At 45.3% G+C, this 13,642-nt stretch overlaps 1 protein-coding gene across 1 annotated transcript in view; it reads right to left on the reverse strand.

The window, feature by feature from the left end:
• Nucleotides 1-13,642, reverse strand: part of cpne7 (copine VII) — an 82,104-nt gene that overhangs the window by 33,327 nt on the left and 35,135 nt on the right. Inside the window, exons 6-8 of the mRNA XM_055213224.2 lie at nucleotides 2,122-2,205; nucleotides 1,954-2,043; nucleotides 223-321 (exon numbers count right to left, since the gene is read on the reverse strand). Of these exons, the coding sequence (XP_055069199.1) occupies nucleotides 223-321; nucleotides 1,954-2,043; nucleotides 2,122-2,205 (273 nt within the window). The remainder of the gene's footprint in view (nucleotides 1-222; nucleotides 322-1,953; nucleotides 2,044-2,121; nucleotides 2,206-13,642) is intronic.

Here is a 13,642-nt window from a genome sequence, read left to right on the forward strand (position 1 = left end):
GCACAAATTCTTTGTAGTGAAAAAAGGTTCCACAGACTTTAAAACGCAGTCTTTAAAAAGGTATGGTTAAGAAACTTGGGGGAAAAGGGTCTTTGAGAAACCCAAGATGGTTCTTCTATGGCACTGCTGTAAGGAACCCTTTTTAGCACTTTTATTTTCAATAAGTGTATAGGAAAAAGTGATGACATACAGTATATCAGCGTATGGTCCTCTCACACTGACCTTATTACCAGAGGAAATCTTCTGCATTTCCTTGAAATTGGTGTAGAATTCCCCGATGAAGTCATGCTTCCCCCTGGAGTCATAATCCCAGACTAAACACTGCAGGTAACAGACAACACAAATACATTAACTCACTTCTCGCTTCAATTTGCATTTTAATTAGATTTTGTTTTTGGATATTTTTCTTAAAGATATGACACGCTGAAATGAAATGGGTATTTAAATGTAAAAAAGAAAAAACCTGCATAACTTTTAACCTTGAGTGGTTGAATTATGATTGAAACATCAGTGGGCAGAAATGTTTGTTTTTGAAGGACAAAACCTCATCCAATTTTATTGTATATAAAAGATCATAACATATAAAACATCATCTTAATTCCTAAGAAGAAAAGGAAGGTTACATCTACATTGATCCAGATACACTTCAAAACTGTTTTCATCATAAAACTCTCTATGTCCACAATAACATTTTTAAGCGACTTTCAAAAGTTGTTCATCTACAACAAAACATCTCAAAATCTCTGCGCATGGGTAAAACGTAATGCACTTCGACAATTTTCATTTATGTCATGTTTTTATTTACTTTCACCTCTTGAAATGCAGTCTAGAGTGGGTACAAACAAAGTTACACAAATTTTTAACAACGCTATCAAACTAGACCGCATCATCCGGCATCTTGCTTTGGGCTGAATGGGTCACATGGCTACGTCACATGACCAAAAATGTGAATCATCCCATACGGCAAAAAATATTCAATGTTCAAATATAAGTTTAAATATTTAAAATAAAAACCAAACAATATATGTGTTGTAATATATTTTGAAATATGTTTACAAAAATTACCAATATATTTTTACCGAGCCCCTAAGGTGACATTGGAGTAAAAAAAATCAAAAGTTTAGTTTCATGTGCTCTCGTGAAACTTTTGCGTGCTCACGTGAAACTTTTGCATGCTCACACAAAACCTTCATGTGCAGAATTTTTTTAAAAAGTTTAGTTTCGCGTGTGCACATGAAACTTTCGCATGTGCACATGAAACTTTTGCTTTTTCATGTGCGCACGCGAAAGTAAACTTTATTTCATTTTTTCTCCATGTCCCCTTAGGGGCTCCGTAATTTTTGACCATTTTTTTTTATTTTAAATATATTTTAAAAATGAATATATTTTAAAGTATTTATATTTAAGTCGCATTGAAAGAAAAATGGGGTTTGGCCAGATGGGGTAATTTATCCACTTTGGAAAACGGTTTCAAAAAGCCATCTCATTGTGGATGAAAGGTCAAAATAGACAGTAAGATAAATGTATTATGGGCCCTTCAGACAGGACGCGGCAGTTGCGAGTCTCTAATTCATTTTCAATAGGAGACACGCAGAAAGCTTTAAAATGCAGGCGGTTTCAAAGGTGATCCGCACACAGAGCTCATGCACCCAAAGAGCGGGTAAGATATGTTGGTTCAACTTAAAGATATTAGTTAACTCAAAAAAGTTGTGTAAAAAGAGTGTCAACTAAAATGTTTAAGTTGAATTAATAAAAAATTTGAAGGCAACCAGGTAACTTTATTTTTAAGTTCAACTAACTTTTTTACAGTGCACGACAGGTGCGGCTGAAGAGAAAAATATTTGCATTAATATGCGGTTATCCCATTAGTGTGGACAAAGCCCAAGTCACAAGTTTGGAATGACATGAGGATACATTTTCATCTTTGAGTGAACTGTCACTTTATTCTTTTACCTTTAACTTCCTTTCATCATCACAGCTACAGAGAGAAATGAGGGACACTTTGAATGGCTCCCACACTGGGTTCAGATTGTTTTTGATCACCTGTAGACAGAAACATCATTATAAACTAAAGCGAAATAAAACAGAGAGATTATTATTCGGTGAGGCAGAACGACTTACTTCAGTTCTGTGTACAAGCTGTTCTGTTCCATCGTCATTAATTCGGTAAATCTCTAAGAACGGATCTGACTTGCTGAAGAGATCCTAGCACAAGAGAATTTGACAAAAAGCTCAAGTATACACAAGTGAATAACATGTAATGGACAATTCTCTAAAGACTCCATGAAATGGTTTAATGAGCCCAGTTTGCTTCCGTGTTGATGTGTTTTCTATTAAAGGTTAAGCTGGGCCAAGGCATTTAGCAAGACAAGTAGATGATAAAACACTCACTACCTGCTATTGCAAAAATAGAAACTGATTTTCTCATTATACAAAGCATTTTATTTAGAGAGAAGACAATGAACTTTACCAGAACAGATGTATCTTTTAACTTTGTATGCTGTTTATATTTAGTAACACAACAAGCATCCATTTGTGATGTTCCAAAAGGAAACTTTAAAAAGACTTAAATATCAGACTGTTTCTCACACAAACACATCACATGACTTCAGTTATATGCATTATGTGTATAAGTTTGACGGATGTGGTCACAATGAATGGAGATTCTCTGGAGAGCACACAAAATGATGATCTTAGTTGTAAATGTCGTTAAACGGCACCTTTGTCAAAAATAAGAAAATGATAACCGAATGCTCTCTGCACGTATAATACGCTCATCAAATACTTTTGCTTTAAATTGCTTATTTCTTTGCTTTAATCTTGCTTCCTCTGATTCCTTGGTTCAAGATGATTCGAAGGGACCCTATGACGTCATTTTCCAACGTGAAAAATTTCCCGCCAATTTGAATTTTCCGCATAACCTACTTTTGCGAACTCGTCCTAGAGATTTCGCTTGATTGCCACGAAAATCAGTATGCAGCATCTAGAGACACTCACGGCAAAAAGTTATTAAAAGAATTTCGATAAACCAATCCGATGTCGTATAGCGCGTCAACAAATTTCACGTAGAGCGCAAAAAAACAGGTTTTAGTCTGTATCTTTGCCAATCTTATGTCTATTGATGCGACACTTGGTAGTTGTGATGCCAGTCAGGATCTGAGGGGGCTTGCAGGGTTTCGTTACAGTGCCACCTAGTAGTCAGACGAATGTTTTACATGCTTATAACTTTGACTATTTTCACAGGATTTTTTGGATTCCTGAATAGTTGCCGAGTCCAATGATACCAAACATGCCAGAATTCGCCTTATGGTTAGCACAGCAAAATAGCACTTAAAAACACACGGTAAATATCTCCGCGAGCGTTATTCCAATCGACTCGAAAACACCATAGGAAGAACAATGCATTAACTTCTGAACCATTTCCATCATAAATAGCCGAAAATTGCAAAAAAATCTTGTGTTTTTTACACATAAATAGTTATAACACCGCAGCGAAAAGAGATTTTTTCACCATATTTGATATGCTGATATACGACCACAGTCTGAGTCTACACAAAAAAATTGTATGCTTGCACCACTAGTTGGCCTTATAATTGAACAAAACCTTTGAAAACAAGCAACCTTATGGTCATACAACTGTTTCTTCACTAAACTAAATAAAACTAACTAGATGCAACACAGTTATATGACCTAAGGTTGCATGCACAATTTTGTCATTGCGCCACCCAGTGGTTTTGAGATAGAAATATGGTATTTTTTGCCTAAAACTACTGCTACAGTACAACTAAAACCTTGAATCATCATGGATTAAGCCTTTAATGGCTTGGAGTATAATCATTGGTGCATGCCAATTCACTCCCTAGCAATCAATGAGAATACCTTATCAACCATTTTTGCAAGAGCTATATTTCTGCATCAGAACATCGTAGAGACATGGGGGTGGGCTCTTTTGACACATTAACACGACTGTAACATTTTGTGAGCTGAGTATTGCCAAGGCAAGCACCACACACATTTCCTTCAGTGTTCTAGTTGTCAATGCTCCTCGAGAAGAGAGGGAGAGATTTCACTGAATGAGAACACAGCTTTTACTAATAACTGTTATATTATTTCATCTGAAATCAAGAGATTTTCCTAGGTTCTTTAAACTGTTCATTCAAACTCAACTTTACTTCTTTCTGTGCCCTTTTTGGCTTGACTCCGGTAATTGCTGCTTGCAGCTATGTTTTGAAATTTTTCTTTGTAAAAAATAATTAAAACAGGACAGGATCTCCTCACATTTAAACACAATTTATTTTTATTTTGAAAACTCAGAGAAGTAAAACTTCAGGATGTGTTAGGTCACTAAATAACCTGTAGATTGATCAGTACTTTAACACATGAAACGCAAAACACAACGCGTTATAAGAAAAAATGACTTGAAAACACTTTTCTGGATATACACGTGGAAAACGGTGAGTAAATAACGCAATATTTGTCAGCTCTGTCAGGGGTTGTGCGCCTTAAGCCCGATTTATAGGCCTGCGTAAGCTCTACGCCGTAGCTACGCCTTAGGTTATCCGTAGCCTGTATGTAGCTCTGTATAGCCGGACGTGCACCTCGCAAAAATTTTAACAGCGCGTTAGTTCTACGTGGACAGCAAACGCTGTGTTTGCTCCACCAGAACCCCTCATGTCAGGTAAAAAACTGCGTCATAGGTTCTTCCGTTTGCGACGGTGAAAACAAAGATGAGCCAAGTTAACTCAAACTGCAACAAAAATAGCTGTTAATTTACTTCCATCATTGCTGGTCTTCTCAAATCATACACAACAAGTTGCTGTTTCTTCTTCGTTTGTGGACTAACTTGTCAAGCTTATTCTTCTTTGTTTCTGTGATTACACGCATGGAAACTGCCTACCAGAGGTCTGCGCGTGTGTTTGCACATCGACGCGGACAACGACGTAAAAGTATAAATGAAAACCGACGCGAAACCTACGCCGTAGGACCTACACACAACTATAACGACCCCTTAAGATGCTGTCATAGTTTGGTATGCAAATGTTATCAGGGCTAGGAGAAAATCGGTTTGTTACTTTCGTCCCACGTTGGTAAGGTAAGAATACTAAAACATAAAACCATGGCGAATTTATGATAATGACGTCGTGTCCACATCAACAGGCCGAGGAAGTAAACTGTTGCCTACAGTGGCGCAAAAAGTGGACATGCACTATATGCAGCGCATAGGGGCGCAGCACCATGGGGGCGCCAAAGTGATGGTATAAAAAACATTTTTTTGTTTGTATTTTCTACATGTAGCTGCTCATGTGTGTTTCTGAATCATTTCTGTATTTCCTCAACATTATATAACATTTTAGATTACAAACAGGCTAGAGTAGGCGCCCTCATAAGATTCCATAATAGAAGTTTGGATAATAATGGAATAGCCATATCTCCAGCGGGCGCACTGGCGCCGTGAGCGCGCTGAGCAAGCAGGTATGTACAGTTGTCACAAACTAAAAATAGAAAAAAAGAAAGAGGGAAAAGGAGATGGAAGCACGAAGTAAAGCGCTCTTGACACTGGAACCCATCGTAATGTTATGTTTGTGTTTTAATTCTGAGTCGTTTGGTGCGCAATGAGCAGGGCAAAACCAAAACCGCGCACGCAGAAACTCAGCGGAATATGATCATTTAAAATCCATTTAAGTTACAAGACGAATGCTTTTGTTATGTTTAATATAAAGTTTACATTGCGTTGTAAAAAGGATGAAATTATCTTCATACGTGCTTAATTCATAATGAGAATGTATTAACACAAGCTTTTTTATTCTGTTTTAATATATAACACTATAAACAATAATATATGTCATTTATAAAAAGCTAAGCATCGTTTTAAAAGAAACCACGTTTGCTTAAATAAACAAGAGTCCAATTTTCTGTATGTATATAGTGTGTATTACATTAAAATGTGCATAGTACTGCACATGTGTTTAACTTAGTAGGCTGGTTTCACAGTTTGAGTTTGGATTAAGTTCTACTGCTGTTTTACACTGTTGTTTTGCACAGCAATTTAAAATTAAGAAAAAAATTATTAACATCCAACTGCAAAATATAGCCCCATACTGTACACTGTTATTCTGTGTTTCAGAATTCAGATTCATTAAATTCACGCAGATATACAGAGAAAAGTTAAACATTTTAAAGTTTTCAAAAGAGGCCATTTTCGGCTTCTGTTTCGTTTTTTGGCCAAGTGAATCCTAAATTTTTGATTTCGGACCAGAATTTTTTTATATTGGTGCATCACTAATAGCAGCCAAAAAGGATTTTAAGTTAAGGCTAGCTTATGCAAAACCGAGGTTTCTGAGCTAAAAACTGAAAAATAAAAAGGTAGCATGCAATGTACAATAAATGACAATAATTTGGAAAACAACAAATGCAATATCTCTGGTTCCCTTTCAGTCGGTCACTACGACGTCACGTCGTGACCGACGAATTGGGAGCTCGCTTAGAGAGACCAATCTGCTTCGAATACTACTAAAACGCCAATGAACTTGGCATTGAGATATTTGCATAATGCTGGCGCCGCCCCGCCAGGTGCGTATATAAGGCGCACGTGCAAATAGGGAAATCAGCTTTTTATCGCTTCGAAAGCCGGCAGTATCTGCTACTGAGAAGCTACTTCACTCTGTTGGGATCGATTGCGGAAGTTGGTTGGACTGGCAGTACCACAGCGGACGCTTCGCAGTATTCCACAGGCTCTGCATCTTTTTTGTTTTGAGTTTAGTGTGTGCGTTGCCTTCCCTGTGCGCATCATCAACTGAGCATCTGAGTGAATTTCCCTAAAAGAGTGATACGAGAGAGCTTTGTGCCTTGTTAAAGGCAGCCACTCTCTTGTATATCCGGACATTAGCGTCCTTTTCAGGATGGCTTTTCGTCCGTGCGATCTTGGATGCGGGAAGTATATGGGTCCGAAGGACGGTCACGAGCGTTGTCTTTCGTGCTTGGGCATCGAGCACGCTGAGGCAGCGTTCGCTGGGGGTAAGTGTTCTCACTGCGAGAACATGTCCCTTGTGGATTTGCGGAGACGGTTGTCTTTCCTCCGGGAAAAACGCAACCCACGTCCGACGAGCTCTGATCGCCGCCACGGTGCGGCTGTGAAGCTCTCGAAGGATGATCTCCGCATCACTGTGCTGAACCGGGCAGGGGATTCGTCCTCTGCCTCTCAGCCTCCTCATCCACAGCCGGTTGATGCGCCGATGGAAACTTCAGAGTCGTGTTCTACGATGTCTGTTGGATCTGTCGTGCCTCCCTCCGGGTCCACGGAGACCGCAGCATCCGAGGGTGGGCCCTCTACCTCTGAGGATCTGGATGTCCTCCCCCCTTCCGGACGGGTCGTGACGCCGGATTTCGATCCAGAGATGGTGGCCGTGCTCTCTCGAGCGGCGGAGACCGTCGGGTTGGAGTGGGTTCACCCCCCACAGCCCGAGCCGTCCCGCCTGGATGATTGGTTCTTTGGAGCTGCCCGGGTTTCACAACCCTCTCCGCCGGTACCTTTCTTCCCCGAGGTGCACGAGGAGCTGACCAGGACCTGGAGGTCGCCGTATTCTACCCGTTTACGGCCGTTTCAGCCCTCCCCCCTCACCTCCCTCACCGATGGAGCCGCTAAGGGCTATACGGGAACCCCCCCCCTGGAGCGGGCGGTTGTGATGCAATTGTGTCCGGCCACCGCTTCCACCTGGAAGGATCGCCCAGCCCTCCCCTCCCGTGCTTGCAGACAGTCTTCCGGTTTAACGGGGGCTGCCTATCATGCATGTGGAGAGGCGGCTTCAGCCCTGCACGCTATGGCGTTGCTGCAGGTCCACCAGGCCAAGGCCTTGAGAGATCTGCACGAGGGAGGACACGACTCGCCTGTGCTTTCGGAGCTCCGGGCCGCTACGGATCTGGCCCTCCGTGCTACGAAGGTCACGGCACAGGCGATCGGTCGTGCGATGTCCACGATGGTGGTCCAGGAACGCCATCTGTGGCTCTGTCTGGCTGACATGACGGATGCAGAAAAGAACAAGTTCTTGGATGCTCCCGTATCCCAGGCAGGCCTGTTCGGCGAGTCGGTGGAGTCGTTTGCCCAGCAGTTCTCCGCCGCCCAGAAGCAGACGGAAGCGATCGCTCAGATCATGCCCCGGCGCAAGCGACCTGCATCTCGCCCCCCAGCGCCGGCGGCCCCGTCTGCTCCTCGCCGAGGGCGCCCTCCGGCGGCTGCCTCCGCCCCCCCCGCTAGAACGTCTTCTAGACCACGGAGAGGGAACAGCCGTCGGCAGCCCGCCCCGCCCGCACCACCCGCTTCCCGTGGCAAACGGAAATCGAAGCGGCCCTGAGACGGGCGACCTGGAGTTGGATGGGATTACTCTACGGGAGACGGTGACGGCACCGCTCCTTCCACCGGTAGAGGGCCGGGTGGAAAATCTTTTGTTTCGTTTTGTTTCTGTTCCGCCGGCTTCTCAGCCGGCACCCACAAAACCACAAAAAGAGTGCATTCCTATTCCTTCTCCAGGTCTCCAGAGGATCGAGAGAGATGTGAGCGGGCAGTCAGATGCTCTTCCTCCCTCTCCTCTGTCGCCAGTGGGTGTTCTGAGGAGTTCGAGCTCTCCCCTTCGGAGACCGGACCACCAGCAACCCCTTCGGAGTCTGCGTCCTCAGCTGAGGAGACCGGACGACCGTTTACCTCAGCGGGCTCAGGTCAGTGTCACACACACACATACTGTAGATGCTTATGCTGTCACGGCAGACGCACCGGCAGTCCCGCCTGTCCCGCCTCGCTGCCCCGCCGCGGGTACACCGGTAGTGCCGTTAATTCCTCTCGTACGGTCCCTGGGGGCTTGGCTTCAGCTTCCCAGTCCGTCTCGTTGGGTTTTACGCACGATCCGCCTCGGTTACGAAATTCAATTCAATCGGCACACTCCCAAATTTGCGGGCATACGTTTCACCACGGTGAAAGCGTCCGTTGCACATGTACTGCGTGCAGAGGTCGAAGTCCTGCTGGCGAAGGACGCAATCGAGCCGATCCCTCTTACCGAGATGAGATCGGGTTTTTACAGCCCGTATTGCATAGTACCCAAGAAAGGCGGCGGGTTACGACCGATTTTGGATTTGCGTGTCCTGAACAAATCTCTTCAGAAGAGGTCTTTCAGGATGATTACACCGAAACAAATTTTCAGTGCAATACGCCCCCAAGATTGGTTTGCAGCGATAGACCTGAAAGACGCGTACTTTCATGTGTCCATTCTCCCTCGTCACCGACCGTTTCTCCGGTTTGCGTTCGAGGGGCGGGCATACCAATACAAAGTACTACCGTTCGGGCTGTCTCTCTCTCCCCGTGTGTTCACGAAAGTGGTAGAGGCGGCGTTAAAGCCCCTCAGAGAGAGCGGTGTTCGCATTCTGGCTTACCTCGACGATTGGCTTATAATAGCGCATTCTCGGCGGACGCTGTGCGAACACAGAGATCTAACACTTCAACATCTCGCCCGTTTGGGTCTTCGGGTCAACTGGGAAAAGAGCAAACTCTGCCCCACGCAGAGGATCTCTTTTCTCGGTATGTTACTGGACTCGATCGATTTATCGGCGCGTTTAACAGAAGAGCGCGTCCAATCAATTCTGACTTGCCTCGGTTCATTCCGAGGGAAGAATGCGGTCCCTCTGAAACAATTTCAGAGACTCCTGGGGCGTATGGCAGCAGCAGCGGCCGTGACACCGCTCGGGCTGCTCCATATGAGACCGCTTCAGCGTTGGCTTCACGATCGAGTGCCGAGGAGAGCGTGGCGCGCTGGCATTCATCGTGTAACCATTACACCTGCGTGTCGCCTAACATTCCCCCCGTGGTCAGACCCCGCGTTTCTCAGGGCCGGCGTGTCCATGAGACAGGTCTCCCGGCATGCTGTTGTGCACACAGATGCCTCCGACACGGGCTGGGGAGCCACGTACGACAAGCTCACGGCTTCGGGGGTGTGGACAGCACCCCAGTTGCATTGGCATATCAATTGCCGCGAGTTATGGGCAGTATATCTGGGACTCGTACGCTTCGCTCAGGAGCTGCGAGGGAAGGATGTACTAGTGCGCTCAGACAACACTGCGACCGTAGCGTATATCAACCGTCAAGGCGGTTTGCGCTCTCGTCACCTGTCGCATCTCGCTCGTCGTCTCCTCCTTTGGAGTCAGAAGCATCTGAGGTCCCTTCGTGCCATTTACATACCGGGCTCGCTCAATACAGCGGCAGACGCGCTTTCCCGAGCGGCGCGCCCCGGCGAATGGCGACTCCACCCCCAGACGGTCCAGCTGATTTGGAGGAAATTCGGTCGAGCGCAGATAGACCTATTTGCGTCACCGAACAATACCCATTGTCGCCTGTTTTATTCACTAACCGAGGGCAGCCTCGGCGTGGATGCGTTGGCACACAGCTGGCCGCGGGGCATGCGCAAATATGCGTTCCCCCCAGTGAGTTTAATAGCACAGATACTGTGCAAAGTCAGGCAGGACGAGGAGAGCCTTTTAATGATCGCCCCATATTGGACGACCAGGAATTGGTTTCCGGAACTAATGCTCCTCGCGACAGCCCCTCCCTGGCGGATTCCCCTGAGGAAGGACCTTCTTTCTCAGGGAGGGGGCACATTATGGCACCCGCGCCCCGACCTGTGGAATCTCCACGTTTGGTCGTTGAGCGCGCGCAAGGTTTAAGTGATTTGCCCCAGGCGGTATCTAACACTATTGACGCGGCACGAGCTCCGTCCACGAGACGGGCTTACGCGTTAAAATGGAACCTTTTCGTCACCTGGTGCTCTTCGCAACGCGAGGACCCCAGAGAATGCCCTATTAACATTGTGCTTTTATATCTTCAACAAAGGTTAGATGGTAGGCTGTCACCGTCCACTATTAAAGTTGATATCGCCGCTATATCTGCGCATCACTCACTTATTAACGGCAGATCAGTGGGCCAGCATGATTTGGTTATTAGATTCCTGAGAGGCGCTCGCAGGCTAAACCCCTCGCGCCCTCCTTCTATTCCTCCCTGGGACCTGTCCATGGTGCTGAAAGCGCTACAGAGTCCTCCGTTCGAGCCTTTGCAGTCTGCGAGTCTGAAGCTTCTATCCATGAAGGCTCTGACCCTACTAGCATTGGCCTCGGTGAAGAGAATAGGGGATTTACATGCATTCTCTGTTGACGATTCGTGCCTTCAGTTTGGTCCTTCTGTCTCGAGCGTGACCTTGAGACCCAGACCAGGCTACGTGCCCAAAGTTCCCACTACTCCCTTTAGAGATCAAGTGGTGAGCTTGCAAGCATTGCCTTTGGAGCAGGCAAACCCAACCGAGGCTTTGTTGTGCCCCGTACGCGCACTGCGATTCTACGTGGACCGCACGCAAAGCTTCAGGACCTCAGACCAGCTCTTTGTTTGTTATGGTGGCCAGCAGAAAGGGAAAGCTGTCACTAAGCAGAGGATGTCTCATTGGATAGTTGATACTATCGCCCTGGCTTACAATTTGCAGGGCATTCCTTGCCCCTTTAATTTGAGAGCGCACTCCACTCTGAGTGTTGCCTCATCTTGGGCATTAGCTCGTGGTTCCTCGCTAACAGACATCTGTAGAGCTGCTGGTTGGGCGACACCTAATACGTTCATTAGATTCTACAATGTTCGTATCGAGCCTGTATCCTCTCGTGTTCTGTCCTCACCAGGGAGGACACGGAGAGCAGACTCGCAAGTCGGCTTGCAGCCTCCGACTGAGGCTCCAAATTGAGTTTTCAGTATGGAAGGCTAACAGAGCAAAAATGCGTAATGGTTTGATTTGCTCTCTCCACTGCCTTGACAGCCTTTGTTGCGGAGCATTGGCTGTCAGCCTTTCACTAGTTGTATTCTTACGAACCTACGTGTTTGGCCAGGGCCCCACATTGTGTCCCAACGGGTTCCTTTGTGAGTATTATTCCGTGGGGTTAATCCTACCAGCCCACGTTTCCCTTAGCAGAGCACTGCTTTGCTTACACAGCCACGGCTGTCATTTATACCTCAACTACGGTTGACTTTCGTCCACCATTAGCCCTTAACGGGGCGGTGGCTTCCGCAGCGTCCCTATACCGCTCAGTTAGGGCGCTTCCCAGTCGCTGGCACTACTGTGGGGTTAAAGGAACATCTAGTGCCCGGCCTTCTGCCTTGAAACCTAATTCTCCTATCCTTAAGTGGAACCGGAGGGCTTTAAGCAGACACTGGAAGAGGTCAGCCCCTAGTGGCGTTTTAGTAGGGTTTCCCAATTCGTCGGTCACGACGTGACGTCGTAGTGACCGACTGAAAGGGAACGTCTCGGTTACGGATGTAACCCTCGTTCCCTGAAGGAGGGAACGGAGACGTCACGTCCCGTCGCCACAGGTGCTGCCACCTGCTGTTTAGGCCGGTCACCTTCCGGCTTTCTCAGCGAACAGAAGCTGATTTCCCTATTTGCACGTGCGCCTTATATACGCACCTGGCGGGGCGGCGCCAGCATTATGCAAATATCTCAATGCCAAGTTCATTGGCGTTTTAGTAGTATTCGAAGCAGATTGGTCTCTCTAAGCGAGCTCCCAATTCGTTGGTCACGACGTGACGTCTCCGTTCCCTCCTTCAGGGAACGAGGGTTACATCCGTAACCGAGACGTTTACCAGCCCAGTCTCCTGAAAATGCGTATAAATAGCACGAAGTGTAAAACTCGTACAATACACACGCCAAATTCCACTTTGGCTTGCATATGATACGCAAGTCCTTCCCATTCCCTTAAACGGGGCATCTTTTTTGTCGTTTTATTTATCGGTTTCTCAATTTTTTTGCTATTTTTTACCATTTTCGCTTGGGTTTAGGGTTAGAACAACTTTTTGTTATATAAAAATGACATCCTAACCCAAACCCCAACTCTAACCCCAACTCCAAGCGACCATGGCTTAAATATGGACAAAAACATTGAGAAACATGTATATTAAATAACCTCATTAAGCAAATCTAAAATCTAACCCTGAACCCAAGTGAAAATGCTTTAAAAAACAGAAAAAAATTGAGAAACCGATAAATAAAACGACAAAAAAAGATGCCCCGTTTAAGTGAATGGGAAGGACTTGCGTATCATATGCATGCCAAAGTTTCATGCCTTTATTCATTAATGTTGTGTGTCTGTGTATTTATGTGTGTGTGTTATCATATTTGTTCTTTTTAAAATCCAAAATGTGAATGTATTTTTTGTGGGGGGCGCCAAAATTGTTGCTGCATACCCCTCTGGCACTGGGTAGTTGCGCCCCTGGTTGCCTACAATCCGTGTGTTTGTTGTAGTCCAAGAAAAGAGATTTACGTTGGAGACGATAACTCGTGTCATTGTTTACTTTGGGATTTGTACCTTTGCATATCGTTAACATGCACTAATACACATTTACACACCAAAGGATGTGAATCGGAAAATATGTGCGCTTTAATTAAAAATGCAACACACATGAGAATATAATGTGTAGAATTCGTTCAATATTCCCGTGATGAATCATTGTAATAATCTAAGATTTTTTCCTATATTCGTTATTTGTAAAATAAATGATTATATTCTGTTTTATATTTTCTCTTTCCCCAATTTTATTAAAAACTCCATGATTCAAAATGTAAATTGTGGCTTTTAA

The sequence above is a fragment of the Misgurnus anguillicaudatus genome, chromosome 21, assembly GCF_027580225.2.
Source record: "Misgurnus anguillicaudatus chromosome 21, ASM2758022v2, whole genome shotgun sequence".
In the NCBI taxonomy this organism is placed as follows: Eukaryota; Metazoa; Chordata; class Actinopteri; order Cypriniformes; family Cobitidae; genus Misgurnus; species Misgurnus anguillicaudatus.